Below are 16,941 nucleotides of genomic sequence, written 5' to 3'. Positions count from 1 at the left end.
ACTGGAGAAAACAGATTTATTTTGTATTTATTTTGTTTTGGTTAACTTTTTAAAAAAAAATCATTTATTTAATTACTTGGTTGTCTATTTGTTTATTCATTCATTTATTTATTACATTTTAACATGTTTAGTTTATACTACATTTTTTTTAGATTTTGATGTAGACTGTAATCCCTACTGCAAATAATATAACACGTATTTTAAAAAGTAATAAATGAATGAAACCCATTTCTCATCGTGTACAGAGACACAATATCAAATATTTACTACTCATTTACCATTTACTTACACTAGTTGTTGCATGCTTCAGCAGCAGTTCTTAATGAAGCCTCTGCTCATCCAGTAAAGGTTAAAAGGTTCCAGTAATCTGTGCAGAACTGAGGATGAAGAGGGGAAAGGGGTGGAAAAGGGACTTAAGCAGTGTGCTTCAGGGAGTGTGGGGTCACAGTCACTTCACACTTACTAGGCAGTTAACAAACATCATGAAAAAACATTGGGGTTCATGCTTGACTCATAAAACCTTGTGGAGACAGCAGTCTGGAGTGTCTGAGCTCAGCCCCTCACTCATTCCTGTCCACTTGTGTTGGCTGGCCTTTGGGGTTCTGGGTGTTGGGCATCAAAGGTTGTCTTTAGCGCCACTCCATTTCATCAGCTTGGGGTGTCATAAAAAATTCACAGTCCTTTACCCCCAATTAAACCTCACCACTGTGTTCCCTGAGCGCTCTCGGCATCCCCAAGCATCTTCTGTCCTCACAAAAAACAGCAGGACAGAGCAATCGTAATTGCCACGCTTCACGCTAGTTTCTTGTTGCGCAAGGAACATAACAGCCTTTAAGTAGGACTGACTGTGGTTTGGTTACTCCAGAGCTAAATTTACCGTCTGTTTAAAAAAATTAATGACTTGAAGTTGTGTTCAGGAGAGCTGAGTGATTACAGGCTGTCTGTGTAATTGTTCAAGGATGTTCAGGTCTTTTTATCAGGCCCTGGGGATGGAAATCGTACTCTTCGTTCCTTAGAGGTGACCAAAACTATCAAGAAGTTTGTTTAGCGCCATGAGTCCAAATGTTTTGGAAGTACGCAATAATCCTGCGAAGACCTGTGGGTGATTCACTTTTATTATGTGCTATTAACAAATGAAATGTCATCGTTCCACTAGCCTATGAGCAGATGTCTGTTTTCAGCCATCCCATATGAGCAGGAAACCCTTTCATGCAGGCAATCTCTACCCCTCCGGAACACTAAACCACCCCGGAAGTCTCTGTGCCCCTTTCCTTTTGGAAATTAATGGTAATTAAAATCATTCTGGGCACTGTAAGATGTTTCACTTTAAAGCCTGCGTGCCCTTGGGGTCAAGAACAAAGTCTGGTCGTCCATCTGAACGTCAGATGTGGCTGTAGATATCCCCACATTCAGCCGTGCACTCTGGTCACTGCTCTGAGAAACATGGTGCAAACAAGGACACTTTGTTTCATTTAGCATACTACTGTATAGTGAGATCCCTGAGATTTAGTACAAGGATCACACTTTTTGCATATTATCATTTTTGAAATGTAAATGATTGTGCCTTGTATTGAAATGCTAGACTCGTGTTTGATACAGAAAGATTTCCACCAGAGAGATTTTGGTATATTAAATAGATTTTTAAGGATCACCATTTCACACCCATGTTTGAGTCCTAAATAAACACATATTACGTTATGAGGTCTTAAATAGCTCCGTGTGCACAACAGTGTTTGAGAATGTCTGGGTGTGCCCTAAGTTTAGAAAACCTCCGCAGCTGGGAAGGATGTTCACAAGCGAAAGCAACCTAATCTTTCCCAGCAGGGCTCCGAGCGGCTCTGGAAGTGTATGAATGGAGATAATATCTCAGTAATGAGGCCTGTTTTGTATCATCGAAGTCCTCAAAAAGAGCCTGAAACCCGACCTCCCTCTTAGTACCGACAATATCCCTCAAACAGCTTCCATTATTGTTTTCTCTCTCTCCTGTGAACTCACCGTTTCAATCCTAGAACTCCCATGACTCACTGTTCAACTCTGTCTCTCCTTTCCATTTATCACCTATGCTGCAAGTGTATTGTTGAAATGTGTCTTTATTTTATTGCTTTATCTTCCTTCACAGCTAAATATTTGACAGGTTTTCCTGAACACTACACTAAACAAACTGTCCTGCCCTCTTCAATCGCTGTGAATTTTACAGCCATTTTTATTAAAGCATTTCTTTAATTAAAAAAAGCACTGTGTATAATATCTGAGTGAAGTTATTCAGGAAGTCTCATTGACTTCCTGCTGTTCCTCCAAAGCAGGTGCCCAAGAGAAGTTCCATGGCACACTGCAGGATTGCTAGTATGAACATCCGTTTCTAATTCAGGACCTGACCACCACCGCCACCACTGTGCACCATTTGCATTTCCTGCTTCGTGACCATGCTCTATTGTCTGTGGTATCAGTGATAAGGGCAATCTGTCTGATCAACGGCACGCTTCTTCCCTACAATGAATAGAGATTTCAGAGTGAGACATTTTTAAAGAGAAAAGAGTGAACATGGCCTATCTGATAGGCAGTGGTGGCTGGTGATATTAGATTGGAGGGATAAAATCTATCAATAGCTCTAACAATTAAACTATTAGGGTTGGCCAATACATTATGTCCCATAGTTATAAAATAAAAAAGATATTATACTACTACTACTACTACTACCACTACTACTACTACTAATAATAATAATAATCAGTTCAAATCCCAGCACCACCAAGCTGCCACTGCTGGGCCCTTAACCCTCAACTGCTCAGTTGTAAAAATGAGATAAACATAAGTTGCGCTGGACAAGGGTGTCTGCCAAATGTCATAAATGTAAATGTAACTGTAAAAACATCTGCAAGTCGCTCTGGGCATTTGTTAAATGTAAGTAATGTAAATAAAATTGGGGCAAATTATCACACACACACACACACACACACACACACAGTGTCTCAAGCCTGTAGTGCTCTACTGGGTCCATGCTATGTTTCCTCTGAAGAAAGTAAATAGAAAAGCTGAAACACTACTGTTCAAACCAAAAAACACTACAAAACTGTCCTTTTGTCCTGTGGCACTCAGATTCAAAAAATCCAAAATAATTCCCTTTAAAACATTTTTTAACCACAAATTAGATGATGTAGATTCCAAAAACGAAACCTTATATTGAAATTTTTGAGCCTTTTGATACAAGCCACCCCTGCTGATAGGTGAGATATCTAGCAAGCAAACACTAGAGAGCATTTTACTGACTTCAGGCCACGCATCTCTCAAACATGATGTCTAAATGTTTGCTCCCACTTAAACCTCACTTCACTCAGAGACAATGATACACTTTGAATTTATTATGGCACTTGATGGAAACTGATGGTCAGTCTCTGAACCATGAATGCACTATGGCTTTACTGTGGTACTTTATGGTAACTATGGTGTGGTTTTAATGACTGATCCCTATATACGATCCCTATATAACTCATGTCCTTTCTTTCCTCTGTGTGTGTGTGGTGTACATTTTAATGATGTGGAGTAGGAGTCAAGTTCAACACTGCAGTCCAGGGACTTATCCAATTTCAGCTGCATACAGATAACTGGATAAGAGAAGAGATTTGTAATAAGTATGCTGAAAGTCTAAATAAAAATAGCAAGAGTAAAAAGTAAGTTTTTTTCTTGGAAATTTCAGTAATACTCAAGTAAACTATATGCCAAATATGCCACAGTAATACTTAAGTATAATAAGGAAGTACAGTTACTCAATTATTAGTTTTAATTTGGACTGGCTTACAAAAAACAGTTAAAAGACTGGTAAATGAGTGTGAATATTACTTCAGTGCTTTTTTTTTTTTTTTCTAACCAAAAAAGCAAGGTTAATTTCCATAATTAATTTGCCTTTGCTATACTGAGACATGGAATTACAGGATTAAGGATATAAAGGAATCTATGTAAATGATTATATTATTATTATTTTTTTTTTTTAAAAAAAGGAGTTTTAGACAGACTTCAGGTGTCTACACAGACTTCATGTCACTGTGAAGAGCTATTACAGTATTCCAAGCTCCCTTTTTTTTTCCTTTCTTGAGGGTCACAGATGTCAAAAGCATTATCTAACAACAACCATGCACAAAGTCTCATCTGTCCAGCTGAATGTCTTCAAATCTGCAAAACAAATAAATAGTTCCCACATAGGTGTGCATGCAGGTCCTGTGATCAAAGTCCATGAGAATGGTGGACCTGCCTTGGTCGAGCTATTATTACAGGATTGAATGCCTGTCTTCTCTTCTTTTGTTGACAGTCTCTCCCCGGGCAATGACTGTCACACCAGCGCTAAGTGGCAGCCGCCGACAAGGGCCAGAAAACTTCAAACGGACCCGGCAGAAAAGGAGGCAAGCTCATGAACCGTGACACCAAACACCCTCGGATTGCCACCTACAATCTCACACACACACACACACACACACACACACTTGCTGACCACCATTACTGACTGTCTGAGCTGTCACAGTGTGAGGTACTCTTATAACAGTTAAATGTGACTTGCAGTAACAGTTGTGTTGAGACTGTATTTCACACTAGTGTTAGAGAGTGTTTTCACATGCTTCTAAAATGTAACATTCTGCTGAAGCCTCTTTAGACAGCCCAAGAAAAACCGTATTGTTTTATACAATGCTCAATACCCTCAAAGCTCAATTCATTACATATTTAAAAAGCCATAGATCTATATTTCTTTTCAAATTGTGGTCCAGAGCCAATCATATCTGATCGCCTACAAACAGACTTTGATTTGTATATAAAAACCATCAGCTAAATTATTTATGTTTGTGGAAACATGGTCTAGTGGCCAACCAAAAACCAGTCCAGAATCCATCCCAGCATAAATATATACAAAATATGGCCCTTTCAACCAAACATCAAGACTATCAGTGCCAAATGTTTTGTAATATTAAGAAAGTAAGACCTTACAAGTAAGACCTTTGGCATCACCGAGTCAAATTAGGGATTTGTTCATTTGAATACTTCCCAGCATGCTTAGCAGGTAGGCATAGTTCTTTGATTTGTTTAAAATACAGGCTGACTTTCAGTTTCCTGTTTGAAGCTGAGTGTTTGGAATGTTTGTGGTGGGGTTTTGAGCCATGCTGTAGTGTTGTTGTGTTTCTCACTGTTCCTGTGTAACATATGTATGTGGATTGAGTGATCCATTTAGTTGTTATGTGAGAAATAATTGGCTTGAAATAAACTTGTGACTCTATTGCTTTTGTGTCAATAATAAACCACAGTTTTAACCTCAGTAGGTCTTAAACTAAGGGCTTTAATGGTCTTATATTATTACATTCATTCTCAATTTTATATTTGATTCATTTTTATAATATTTACAGATACTTGCACGTTTACTAAACCAGTGAAAGAAAGTACAGAAATCAATCCTCTACACACCAACGTTCACGTCCGAGTAGCTTATGGTATAAAATGGGCTTTATGTGAATGAAAATATTACATGAAATGCAATAAGTGAACATGAAGAACCCAACAATTTGGTACTACACTTTTTTTTTTTTTTTTTTTTTTTTGGTATGCAGGGTTCATTGCTCTTGTGTACATCAAATCATAGCAATCTAGGTTGGATGTAGTTCAGAGTTGTATGGTTTTGACTACATCTCTTGACTTCAGTAAGCTGCAGTGTGATGAATAAGCCCAGTCCGCTCTTTAGACACATTCAGAGTGCCTGCGGTTGTGGGTTCTTACACACAGTGATTCATAAAGGCATTGTTGAGTGTATAATTAAAAGAATCTATGTGCTCTTTTCTCCTCTTTAATACAGTGTATAATAATTAAATGTCATATATATATATATATATATATATATATATATATATATATATATATATATGTTTTTGTGTTCTTATGTGTTTTTATATTGATTTGCTAGCATTGGGTGGATTGTCCACTTATTTGCAGTAATGAGCTGTGCATTTTTTAAATAGTAGGCCTATAATTTCTACTAAATGCCACTAATAGGAAGTATTTGCCATGGAGGCAGTCTAACTAGAATTTGGGGTCCTTACATTGGGGTCGCTGGCCAAAAAAATTTTCATTTTTTTTACTAGCATCTTAGTACACTTTAACTACTACACTATAATCATAAGCAGTGTATATATGTGTGATTCATTTTTTAAAATTTTTAATTTAATGTATATCAAACAACCAACTGCATTTGAATTTCTAAAGCTGGATAAACTCATAATGGCATACTAGGGAAGACTGCCACCTACAGGTATACAGGTAAACTACACGTTATTTATTTCTATATATCTACGTTTTATTCAAAAATATATCCAAACAAAATTCTCAGTAATGGAGAAGATCTCAGCTAGAGCATCGTGTAGCCTTTAATATTAGGTGTAGCTAACACTACAGCTTAGAAATATCTGGAACTCGATATGTCTGTGATCTTCTAGCTGTCCTGAACTCCAAGCATCGACAGTCTTCTGATCGCGTCTGAATCAAAATGGCCGCCTGCTGAGAGAGTAATGCGGTTGTTGTGAACTCTTGAACATGTCGAAATGTCACTTTTAAGACTGTGCGCTTTTCCGAAATACTTGAGCGGTAAATTCATGTTTGAAAGAAGTGCTCGTTTTACATTAAATGTCGACCACTGTCAAATCTGCCTCAGACTCCGGAATAACTGCGAGAGAGGAACAAGAGGTAATTAACATGACTATTAATATTAACTTGTAGCCAAGGGTAGAAGCAGGGCACGTGCTGCTTACTGTGTGTTATTCTTCCAGGTGGGAAATGAGAAGTCTTAGTTTAAGTTCAATCGCAAATGGCTTCGTAGTCACGGTATAAAAACACTACACAGTGCATTAAACAGGGGCATGTGCCCTCTATGTAGGACACTATATGTGAAAATGTAGACAAATTGTGATTTAACCCATATTTACATAGCCAACAATTAGATTTACCCATTTATTATATTCACCAGAGTCTTTTTTTTTTGCCAAGGTATGACTATACTAGCGTTGTAGCTAAACTCACATAATTTGTATCTTTTTCTTAAATTAAGAATAATAAAGCTATATGTGATGTGTTTCCTGGCTGCAGCTGCCATGTAGTTACAGTCATTGGCAGATTTATCAAGTAAATCCACCATATAGGTGCACTTTGTTGCTATTCAATTACTGACTTGAGCCCATCTGTTTCTATACACTATACTTCTACCCCATCCATCAATGGAGCAGGATCACCACTGTCCAGATATTATTTGGATGGAGAGACGAGTGCCAAACATACACCACCATGTCAGTATCTTAGTTGTGCTGAGAATAATCCACCACCCAAATAATATCTGGTTAGCCGTGGTGCTAGCATGGTCCCTTTTCATTGTTTGACAGGGCAGAACTTGGATAAATAAAGTTATACATGGAAACAGCCATGCTGGGGAAAAAAAGAAACATTGCAATCTACTGAGAAAATCTCATGGTTTCAATCAAGTGGACTTTAATTGGATTTGGCTCAATAGTTTCCATTAGATTCCTGCAGGTGCTCATTAGGAATTTTCTGGTGAGTACTAAATACCACCAGAACCCGTTATGGCTGAAACATCCCCCTGATACCTCGTCACACTTTATTTTTTCTATTTTTTTCCCCTTTCATTTAATCTTAATTGTCTCTGTTTTCTCAGATAACCCATGGACAACACTGCACCAAAGGCACTACTCTGCAATTCCAAAGAAGGAAGATGGAAAGAGACGAGTGTGGGAACAGTCTCATTTGTTGGATGGTATTATTCTCTCCTATTATTCTCTCCTCTTGGCCATGTGACCTTAATATTCAGGAAGTGTAGAAGTCGATCAGCTAGGACTTATTTGCTGTCTGACGTTTGCATAGTTTTGACCTAGAAATATGAGGCTAATCTAGCAAACAGGTAATTGGCATCAGAATCTTTTTTGCTAATATATTCCCACACACATGCCTAAAGCTGCGCTTTTTGTAAAGTCACACACTCTTTACGACAGGTTCAGAACACAGTATGACTTACTGAAACTCTAATCATGAACAAAACTTTACTGTGGAGCTGAACCTAATTTTTTGTAGTTTGTTTTCATTCCTTGCAGCACATCAAGAGGCAGGATTTATTAATATGATATGGTTGCACTTTAAACTTAAATATATAAATATGGACTGCTGTTTCACAAAATCCCAGCAACTGGGGTTGCGTGCAACAGTGCGCTCTCAGTGCCGGTCCCAAACCCGGATAAAAACTGGGGAGGGTTGCACCAGGAAGGGCATCTGGTGTAAAATCTGTGCCAAATCAAGCGAAGTGACGTGTAGCCAAGTATGGTGATCCATACTCGGAATTTGTGCTCTGCATTTAACCCATCCAAGTGCGCACACACAGTAGTGAACACGCACACACAGTAGTGAACACACACCCGGAGCAGTGGGCAGCCTTTTTTTGCTGCGGCACCCGGGGAGCAGTTGGGGGTTCGGTGCCTTGCTCAAGGGTCTCACCTTAGTCGTACGCGGACCAATGATCCGCTCTGGCGACCCCTAATGGGAGCAGGTGAAAGAGGAACATTTATGTAAAGATGAGATTGCGATGTTTGATAATGTAGTTTGAAACAGGTTTGTGAAGACTGGGTTATGTACAGGTATATAGGAAAAGATGTTTTTTCCCTAGCATTTGTAGGAGAGTCTGAATCAATAAATATAGCCACCAAACCCTTACTTTCCCAAATGGAGGCAGTTTGACTGACATGGCAGACCTTTTCCCATAGCCTATCAGCAAATGCGTAAGACTATATAATTAACTCAACTGCTTTTCTCATTAATTAATAAATTTGAAAGATGGGATTCTGTGAACTTTTTTCAATTCAGTTACTTTATCTTGCTCTGAAAAGCTTATTGTGTCACAGTGTTCAAATGTTTTTCTCGTTGAAAATCAGAGCGTGGACGTGCGAGGGGCCGATCAGATCCTGAAGCTAGTGAGCAGCTGGAATATCTAAGGCTGATGAGTTACTTGTTACGGATATTAGCCTTGTACATCCAGTGCAAACCTAAAGAATCTAACTGATGATCATGTAAATTATTATTTTTTTGACCAGTCCATTAAGGCTTTTTCATCCTATACTAGAGAGTAATGCTGAATATTAATATTTAATATTCAGCATTACTGAATATTAAAATAATACAATATTTTTAATTTTCAGTATATGTCGTATAATTTAGCCTTATGCCTTTTTTTAAATTTTGCCTTTGCCTTTTTTAAAATTCAATTTTAAATTCAACATTAAAGAAACAACGAATGGAATTTTTTTCTGTTTCGCTTATCATTTATTATTTTGCTACATAGTACTAGCTTAGTGCTGGTCTCATGATGTGTAAATTAAAAAAAAAAAAACGTATTATTGTTTATAACCAAAACTGTTATTTACCTGTTTATTTAATATATTGAAGTGACATGTTTATAGCTCTGGCGGTGCAGTTATTCATATTTTTTGGAATAACTGTATTGTTGGTTGTTTTTAATTGCAGTTCTCGAGGCTCGGATGCAGCAGTTGCAGTCTGATGTTTTACATGTAAATCATTTGAAGGTTGAGTTTGTCAAAATGCCACAAGGAGAAAAAAGAGCCACTCCTGTGAAGAGTCAAAAGACAGTGGCAGAAACTCCTAAAGCTGTTCAGTCCACTAAAAAAGATGCCACGTCAGATAACTCACCCTCCAAAACACACACGAGCCGCTGGATTGAAAAACTAAAGCTTGAGAAGTCAAACAAAACTAAAAAACAGTCGTCTCTGCAGCAGAAACTCCGTGACAAAACAACAGCAGCAGCGAAAAGCAGTAAAGGAAATCTGATGGCTCCTGGAACATCCATGAAAACAATCACTACTGCCAAAAGGAGCAAACAAGCCAAACCCGAGTCCACAGCGGGTCCAACGCCTCAGTCCAAACACTTAAAACCAAAGGTGTCTAAACGTAGTACAAGTGCAACCACAGTGAAAGAGGATCCTGAAGAACTTTCCAGAGCTGAAGAGCTGGCTGAAGTCGAAGAGCTCGAAGAGATGATCGGTGAGTGGAGTCCGACGAACGCCGAGAAACTTCTGGAAGATAAAGACGGGAACCGTTATGGCGACGCGCAGCTAAACTTGCGCTGCTACCTGGAGGCATGTGTTTTTACGGGTGATGTGGAGCGAGCGCAGCGCTGCCTGTTTTTTCACCACCGGCACCTAAGCAAACGCAAAACACTCTCCATCAGCGCCTACAACATCATGATGAGGATGTGGGCCAAGAAGGTGAGAGCAAACCCCGAGCATCTACTGCAAACTCATTGTTATGAGTATTTATATAATATACTATAATATAATATAATATAATATAATATAATATAATATAATATATTACAGTCAGAGCTTGTTATGTTAGAACAAACACAAAAGCTTATTACTGCAAGGGTGCTCTGTAGTCTTGTAATCTATAAATGAATGCCATGATTCACCAGAAATGCTCACATGCTCATGTTGACAACGCAGAAGTTGTCTATTGCAGCTTTTTGTAATCACAGTTTCTATTTGGTGTGTTGTAGGGATCTGTGAATCACATTGGTCGCTTATTCGTTCTGGTGGAGGAAGCAGGCCTGAAGCCCAACCTGGTGTCATACGCCACGGCTCTGGAGTGCATGGGCCGCAATCCTGAGACCTCTTCACGCACCATTAACAGGTAAACATCCTCACGCCCGAGGCAGATTTTCTAAACTACTACTTTGTGCTATGTTTGAGCAGGAATGATGTTAATAGCAAATTTATAAGAAGTCATTAGTGGCAGTTCATGTGTTGGTCAGACTCATTAGTGATTAGTTTAATAGTTATCAGAAAAATTATTTTAAAGATTTGATTTGTAACAATTTATGTAAGGAATAAAACGCAATGCGACATGAGGTTATAGGAAAATAACCAATGACAGGGTGGTGTGATGTAAATTGACATGCAGTGAACTGTTACCACCTTAGTCAATTATTTTCCTATAACGGTGTGTAGTTGTTTGTTAATTAATGATAGACACATCATACTTTTTATCCATTTATAGTTATATTAATAAGTATATATATATAAGCTCATTTCTGTTATCGCAGTATTGCAGCTATAAACAGCCTTTCCTTCACCAGCCTCTCTCTTTCTCACTCTTGAAGTTAGTAAGGCAAAAAAAAAAACCCAAAAAAACAAACAAACAAAAAAACACGCACCTTGTCATGTTACTGAGAATCTGCAAAATGCAAAGTCCTCTTTCATGAAGGTACAGCTTTACGTCTGACTGTTACAAAGTGCTGACACTGGAGACTCCTTCTAAAATTTGCTAAATAAACGTCTCCCCACAAAACTTCATATCAATGATTACATGTATTTTTTAAGAAATCCATTTATGTAGAACATCCCCCATACAAGTCCCTGCATAAGCTGGTACTTATTAGAATGAATGCATTAATAAAAACCTTGTAGCTTCAACTACTGTTCACTGTTACAAAAGATTAATCAACACCATTTGCCCTATCAGAATCAGGAAAGCAGGAGAGCTGTGCTATGGTTTAATAATCATTTCACAAAATTTAAATAATTCATTCTTTAGGGGAGATAAAACACTAGCTTGTTAATTATTTCGTCAGTGTGATCTGCTTTGGATACAGATTAATAAATAATTCCGTAATTGTCTAGGTGCTTTCCTCGGTAGGGAAAATGCTGCCTAGATTTCAGGTCTTGTCACATAAATATATTTCATGAAGTGTTTTGTGGTGATGGTGATGCCCTCCAGGGGTCAGTGTTTCTCTTTGCATATTTCCAAAGCTTTGCAACAATTTCATAAAATCGTGTAATGTAGACAAAAATAAAGCTATCCTTCCACTTTACCTTGATCTCTTTCTCCTGAGAGGATCCCCTCTGCATGGGTGTGTAAGCAGTTTTTTTTTGTTCCAGCAAGCTGTAAGAGAGAGTTGACCCAGGCGTGAAGGTGTTTGACAGATGATTTTGAGCAGACCCTGACAATGCCCAAAAATAGAAATGGAAATTGTTGTTATGGATCAGGAGAGTGTCTGCTCAGAGTGTGTATGTCTTTCATTCTGTGACTGTGGTTTGTTGTAGACACTGCTCTCCTCTCCAGGCAGAAGTGTGGGTGGTTGAATAGTTGTTGGATAGAATGAGTTTATGTCAAAGCCACTAGCTTGCAGGTCGGTCTTTAACCATTGTTGCATTTCGCACTGATTCTTGCTCAGAAGTCAAATGAGGCATTTATTTTCCCCCCCAGACTAATATGTAGTATATAAACTTTCTAAAATCCTTCACAGGAATTCATTTGAATGTGCAGACTAGTGGATAAGGGCAAAAATTGACACTCAAGCAGTTTATGGAAAATCACGTTGGAAAAGCTGAGTTTTGATCCCATCCTACTGCAATATAAAAGCCACCTGAAAATGAGACATTTCTGCCTTTTTTAGCTGTCAAACCAAACGCAGGTAAAATTTGAGCAAACAGAAAAGCCACTTCATTGAAGGGGAAAGGACGTGTGATGTGAAAGGCGTTGGGTAGTTGTTACTTCCACTTCAACTTAATCTAGGTGGATTTTGACCTGTGAATTCATGAGCCTCGATACTATGAGCCATAGAAATCAAGTGAGCAAGACTATGATCTGTTTGGTCAGTAAAAAAGTAGGAGCTGCTTATTATTAAGAAGCATCACACTGAAGTTTTGCCTTGCTGTTTTCTTACTGTGGTTGGCACACATTAAACATGCAACTGTAAAATAAATTCTTTAACTGTAAAATAAATAAATCCAGCTATCCAAATACTAGGCTCATTTTATAAATCTGTGCAATACTCTTTTGGTTCTTTATTGGAGCCGTTATTCCTGAAATTTTTACCGACATAACATCTGGTAGGTTCAAGAGACACTGTTTATAGACTTGAAGTTACTGAAATTTGGTTTAAAAATTTCATTCAATTCAAGTGACCAGTCAAACAGGCTAATAACTGTAAGAACTCGGCTTTGATAAAGCACGTCATGATTTCCATCACTGTAGCCAAAAAAAACCCCACAGATTTTTGATGGGCAGAGCAACACTCATTCCTCATTCTGCTCAGTAGATGTGAAGGTGACTGTCAGCATTCAGTCCAATGACAGGAGGGGGGTGTATGGGGCAGGTGCTGCTGCTTAGCCAATCGATCTCTGTAAGGCAATAGTAATGACATTGTCCTCCTGCAGCTCAGCTCCCTTTACTTTATTATTCCTCCCAGCTCCCAGTCTCTCTGTTCTTGTCATCTACTCCACTCATCCATGCATTTCTCGTTCTGCTTTTTTAAAAATTTAACCCCTTTCCTCAACTGACATTCCTGCGCTGCCAGTCTGCTACCTGCCTCGTGTCATCCTGATTTCTCAGTACACAAAGGCTACGCCTCAAACAGACCGAGGCAGTGGGTGTGTCAGCCGTTCACTGAATAAAAATGACACATTTGATGTTCCAAAATGGTACGGCCTGACGCTCATATTAACTGTTCGTGGTTTTAATCATCATCTTTTAGTTTAAATGTAGGTGAACAAAGAAATTTAACAAAGGAGTCACGTTGATTAGGTCATGGAGGAAAGTTGATAACCACGTATGCATCATAATGAGCTTGTGTATGAAAGGCCAAGGAGCCAGCGATGTGATTGTTACTGAGTCACAGGCAGACGGGATGGTCGATCAGCTTTTTCTGACCAGCCCCTCCCTGTGTCTGCTCCATTCCTTCACTTAAAGCCCACAAGAGGGAGTGCGTGCTCTGTTCTGGCTGAAACGAGACTCTTTAGAAATTGCAGTGCAGGATTGTCTCTGCGTGGCCCAGCATCTCCCTTTGTCTAGATTGAGATGGCATTGTTAATAGATTACAGGCTTGATCCAGCTTCACATAGCTTCCCTGTGTCCTCTTTATCTTCTCTGCCATGAATATGTCCTCAAAGAAAGTGTCCAGTGTCTTGTTCCTTAAGGTTTTTCATGACATCATAGGTGTGACTCACGTGTAACTCTTTAAAGGCCAGAGAACAGGAGGTGACGTGATGTATTATTAATTACAATATATATCACAATGCAGTCATAGATAGTCATCAATAGTTTTAGAACACTGAGCAACTTTGGATGATGGGATGTTAAAATCTGCATTAAAAACTATTTTTTCCTCCCATTTGACTAAGTGCATTATGGGTATTCTCCGCCCTCTAGGATACATCATTTGGTCTTGAACCTGTTGCAGTACATTGTGGGCTTTTACAGACACACTGGATATTCTCCACAAATCTTTCTGGCAGGAATGCTACCAAAAATAATGCACTTTAGTGAATAGGGTGCAGCTTTGGACTTACCATATGCTTTTAACCACTCGTTTTATTTTTACACTTGCTCCTTGTTGAATAGTGTATTTTTCATAAATGTTAAAGGGTTTTTAAAAACTTCTACCTTTTTTTTTTTTTTTTTTTTTTGTTAAAATAAATTTGCACTACTCTTAGGAAATCTAAATGTGATAGTTTGATGAGAGAAGTGTGAGGAGAATGGCCAGACTGATTCGAGCTGACAGGAACGCTATGGTAACTCAAATAACTACTCTTTACAACCGTGTCGAGCTGAAAAGCTTCTCAGGATGCATAATGTGCCAGACCTTGAGATGGATGAGCTATAACAGCAGAAGACCTTATCGGGTTCCACCCCATCAGCCAAGAACAGGAATCTGAGGCTACAGTGGGCACAGGATCATCAAAACTGGACAACTGAAGATTGGAAAAAAACGTCGCTTGGTCAGTTATATGCATTCAGTTTCTACTACTAGTGAATTCAGCATGACCTGCATTAGCATAAACCTTCATAAACATCTGTCAAAAGGCAATATCAGGTAAAAGTTCTCTGAATCTTCAATAGCTCCATCCCCTCTGTCTTCTTCCTGTGTAAGATATCCACATCTATAAGCCAGCTCCACTCTGCCCTTTATTCACTTGTGAGTGAATTGCAAAGAACTCCAGTCCAGATTCCTCCTGCTAAGTCATATCATTAAGAATTCCACCCACGGCCACATCGAGCCATCGGGTCCTTTTCATTTGAACAACGATACTCGTGCATTTTCTTGGCCATATGGAGGCAGTCTATCAGATGAGAACATGTTCTGTCCCAAGCCCCTCGGTGTCAGTGCAAATATTTGATATTCTGATGCCACGAGTCACAGTCGTTGTCAGAATTGTCGCATTAAGGCACGATTTGGAATTCAAGACTCCAAGGTTTCGCAAGAACGTGTGAGCAAGAGTTCTGCACTGTCACAAAGAATAAGGGAAAGATTCAAATTGTCCACTGTAAGCTTTTCATCCTCATGCTACTTGAATAAATCTGCATAAACTGGAGGTCACTGAAGTACAGTATAGCAAATTTCACTTTTGTTCAAAGCGTTCTGCTCGGCATCACTGAAGGTCACTTTATTGTAAGTGTATGACTGTTATATTTAATCATAACATGACATACTGTAGCACCAACAGAATGTTTCTCCTTTATTCCATTTACGGCTCTAGAGTCTATGAACAGCCCAGGCCTATGTCAAGTCATAGATGAGATCTTTCTCCTCCAAAATATATCCCAATACCAAAGCACAGATAGAACTGCTTAGAGATACCCTTAATGGAAATAAGCAAAAATTGATATAGCTCAAAATGTGAAAAGTATTTTGAGCTTAAATCTACAGGGGCATGTATAGATTTATTTGATTTGTTTTTTCAAATCAAAACTTTTTACGTAGTTAAATTTTTGTACAAAACACTGATTGCTAAATTTTTGGCCCCCATACAATGAATATTTTGGGATGCTTCCCTGAAGAGAATAACATTCTCTTCCTGTAATATCTAACAAAGTTAGAGGTGCTTGTAAAGGGAACTTGGTCCCCTTCATATTTCCTTCACTTTTACCACTCTGTTGATTTAGAAATATGTGTTTGCCTTGTCATCTTGTTGAAATTTTTATCTATGGCTAAGTCTTAACCTCCTGGCAGAGGCAACCATCTGACTCTTTTCTTGAAAGTTTTTTTTTTTAAACATGCGTGAAACCTCATTTATATGCCAAGAAAGAGGAAATAATTCCTTAATTCCTTAATAAGTCTATATATATTGTATTATTACTGTGAACTCACTAGCAAATACCTAGCTAATGTTTAGTCTTGCAAGCCAGCCTTCGGGCTCTCAGTATAGCATCTGCTAGTTTTCATCAATTAATCTAGCCAAGAACTGCTTACTTGCATAGGAAGAGAGTGAGTGTACAATACATATCAGATGGTACGATGCACAATGAACTAGCTAACGTTAGCTAACTTGAGCAGCATTACTCTGCAACATTAGCAAGACAGTTACAACAATGTAGCCTACAGATTAGCCAAAGTATCAAGGCCACAAAGCAATAATGAGGTTGAAACTTTGACCATTGTATTTAGAAGATACTCACCTTCCCATTTCTTCACTGTATATGTGTGTAGGTGTCTGCAGCAGATGGCTGAAAGTGGCCTGTGTTTGGACGACATGTTCAGACAGTGTGTATTCAGACAGGATGAGCGAGACATGGTGCTGAAGGCCATCCGGACCGTACAACCCGACTATGAGCCACACTCTCCTACTGAACGGCTGCACTGCTCATTACCACTGGCGGAGAGCTTTTATACACAGGTACCCAATCTGACAGCTCATCCATTCATTTATCTTCATTCATCCATCATTCATTCATCTTTAGTAAGCTCTTTATCCTTAATGGTCATGGTGGATCCAGAGCCTTTCCCTGGATCACACTGCACAAGGCTGGAATACAGCCTGGATGGGATGCCAGTCTGTGAACACACACATTCACACCTGGAGGCAGTTTAGAGTAGCTGAATCACCAACGTGTTTTTTGCAAGGTGGG

At 38.8% G+C, this 16,941-nt stretch overlaps 1 protein-coding gene across 1 annotated transcript in view; it reads left to right on the top strand.

Moving 5' to 3' along the window:
- The first annotated feature begins 6,491 nt into the window (after positions 1-6,491).
- polrmt (polymerase (RNA) mitochondrial (DNA directed)) overlaps positions 6,492-16,941 on the top strand; it is a 48,969-nt gene continuing 38,519 nt past the window's right edge. Inside the window, exons 1-5 of the mRNA XM_026924607.3 lie at positions 6,492-6,711; positions 7,691-7,789; positions 9,544-10,301; positions 10,592-10,725; positions 16,523-16,709. Of these exons, the coding sequence (XP_026780408.3) occupies positions 6,570-6,711; positions 7,691-7,789; positions 9,544-10,301; positions 10,592-10,725; positions 16,523-16,709 (1,320 nt within the window). The 5' untranslated portion in view covers positions 6,492-6,569. The remainder of the gene's footprint in view (positions 6,712-7,690; positions 7,790-9,543; positions 10,302-10,591; positions 10,726-16,522; positions 16,710-16,941) is intronic.

Source organism: Pangasianodon hypophthalmus, chromosome 11 (genome assembly GCF_027358585.1).
Source record: "Pangasianodon hypophthalmus isolate fPanHyp1 chromosome 11, fPanHyp1.pri, whole genome shotgun sequence".
Taxonomy (NCBI): domain Eukaryota; kingdom Metazoa; phylum Chordata; class Actinopteri; order Siluriformes; family Pangasiidae; genus Pangasianodon; species Pangasianodon hypophthalmus.
This window is presented reverse-complemented; position numbering and strand designations above follow the sequence as displayed.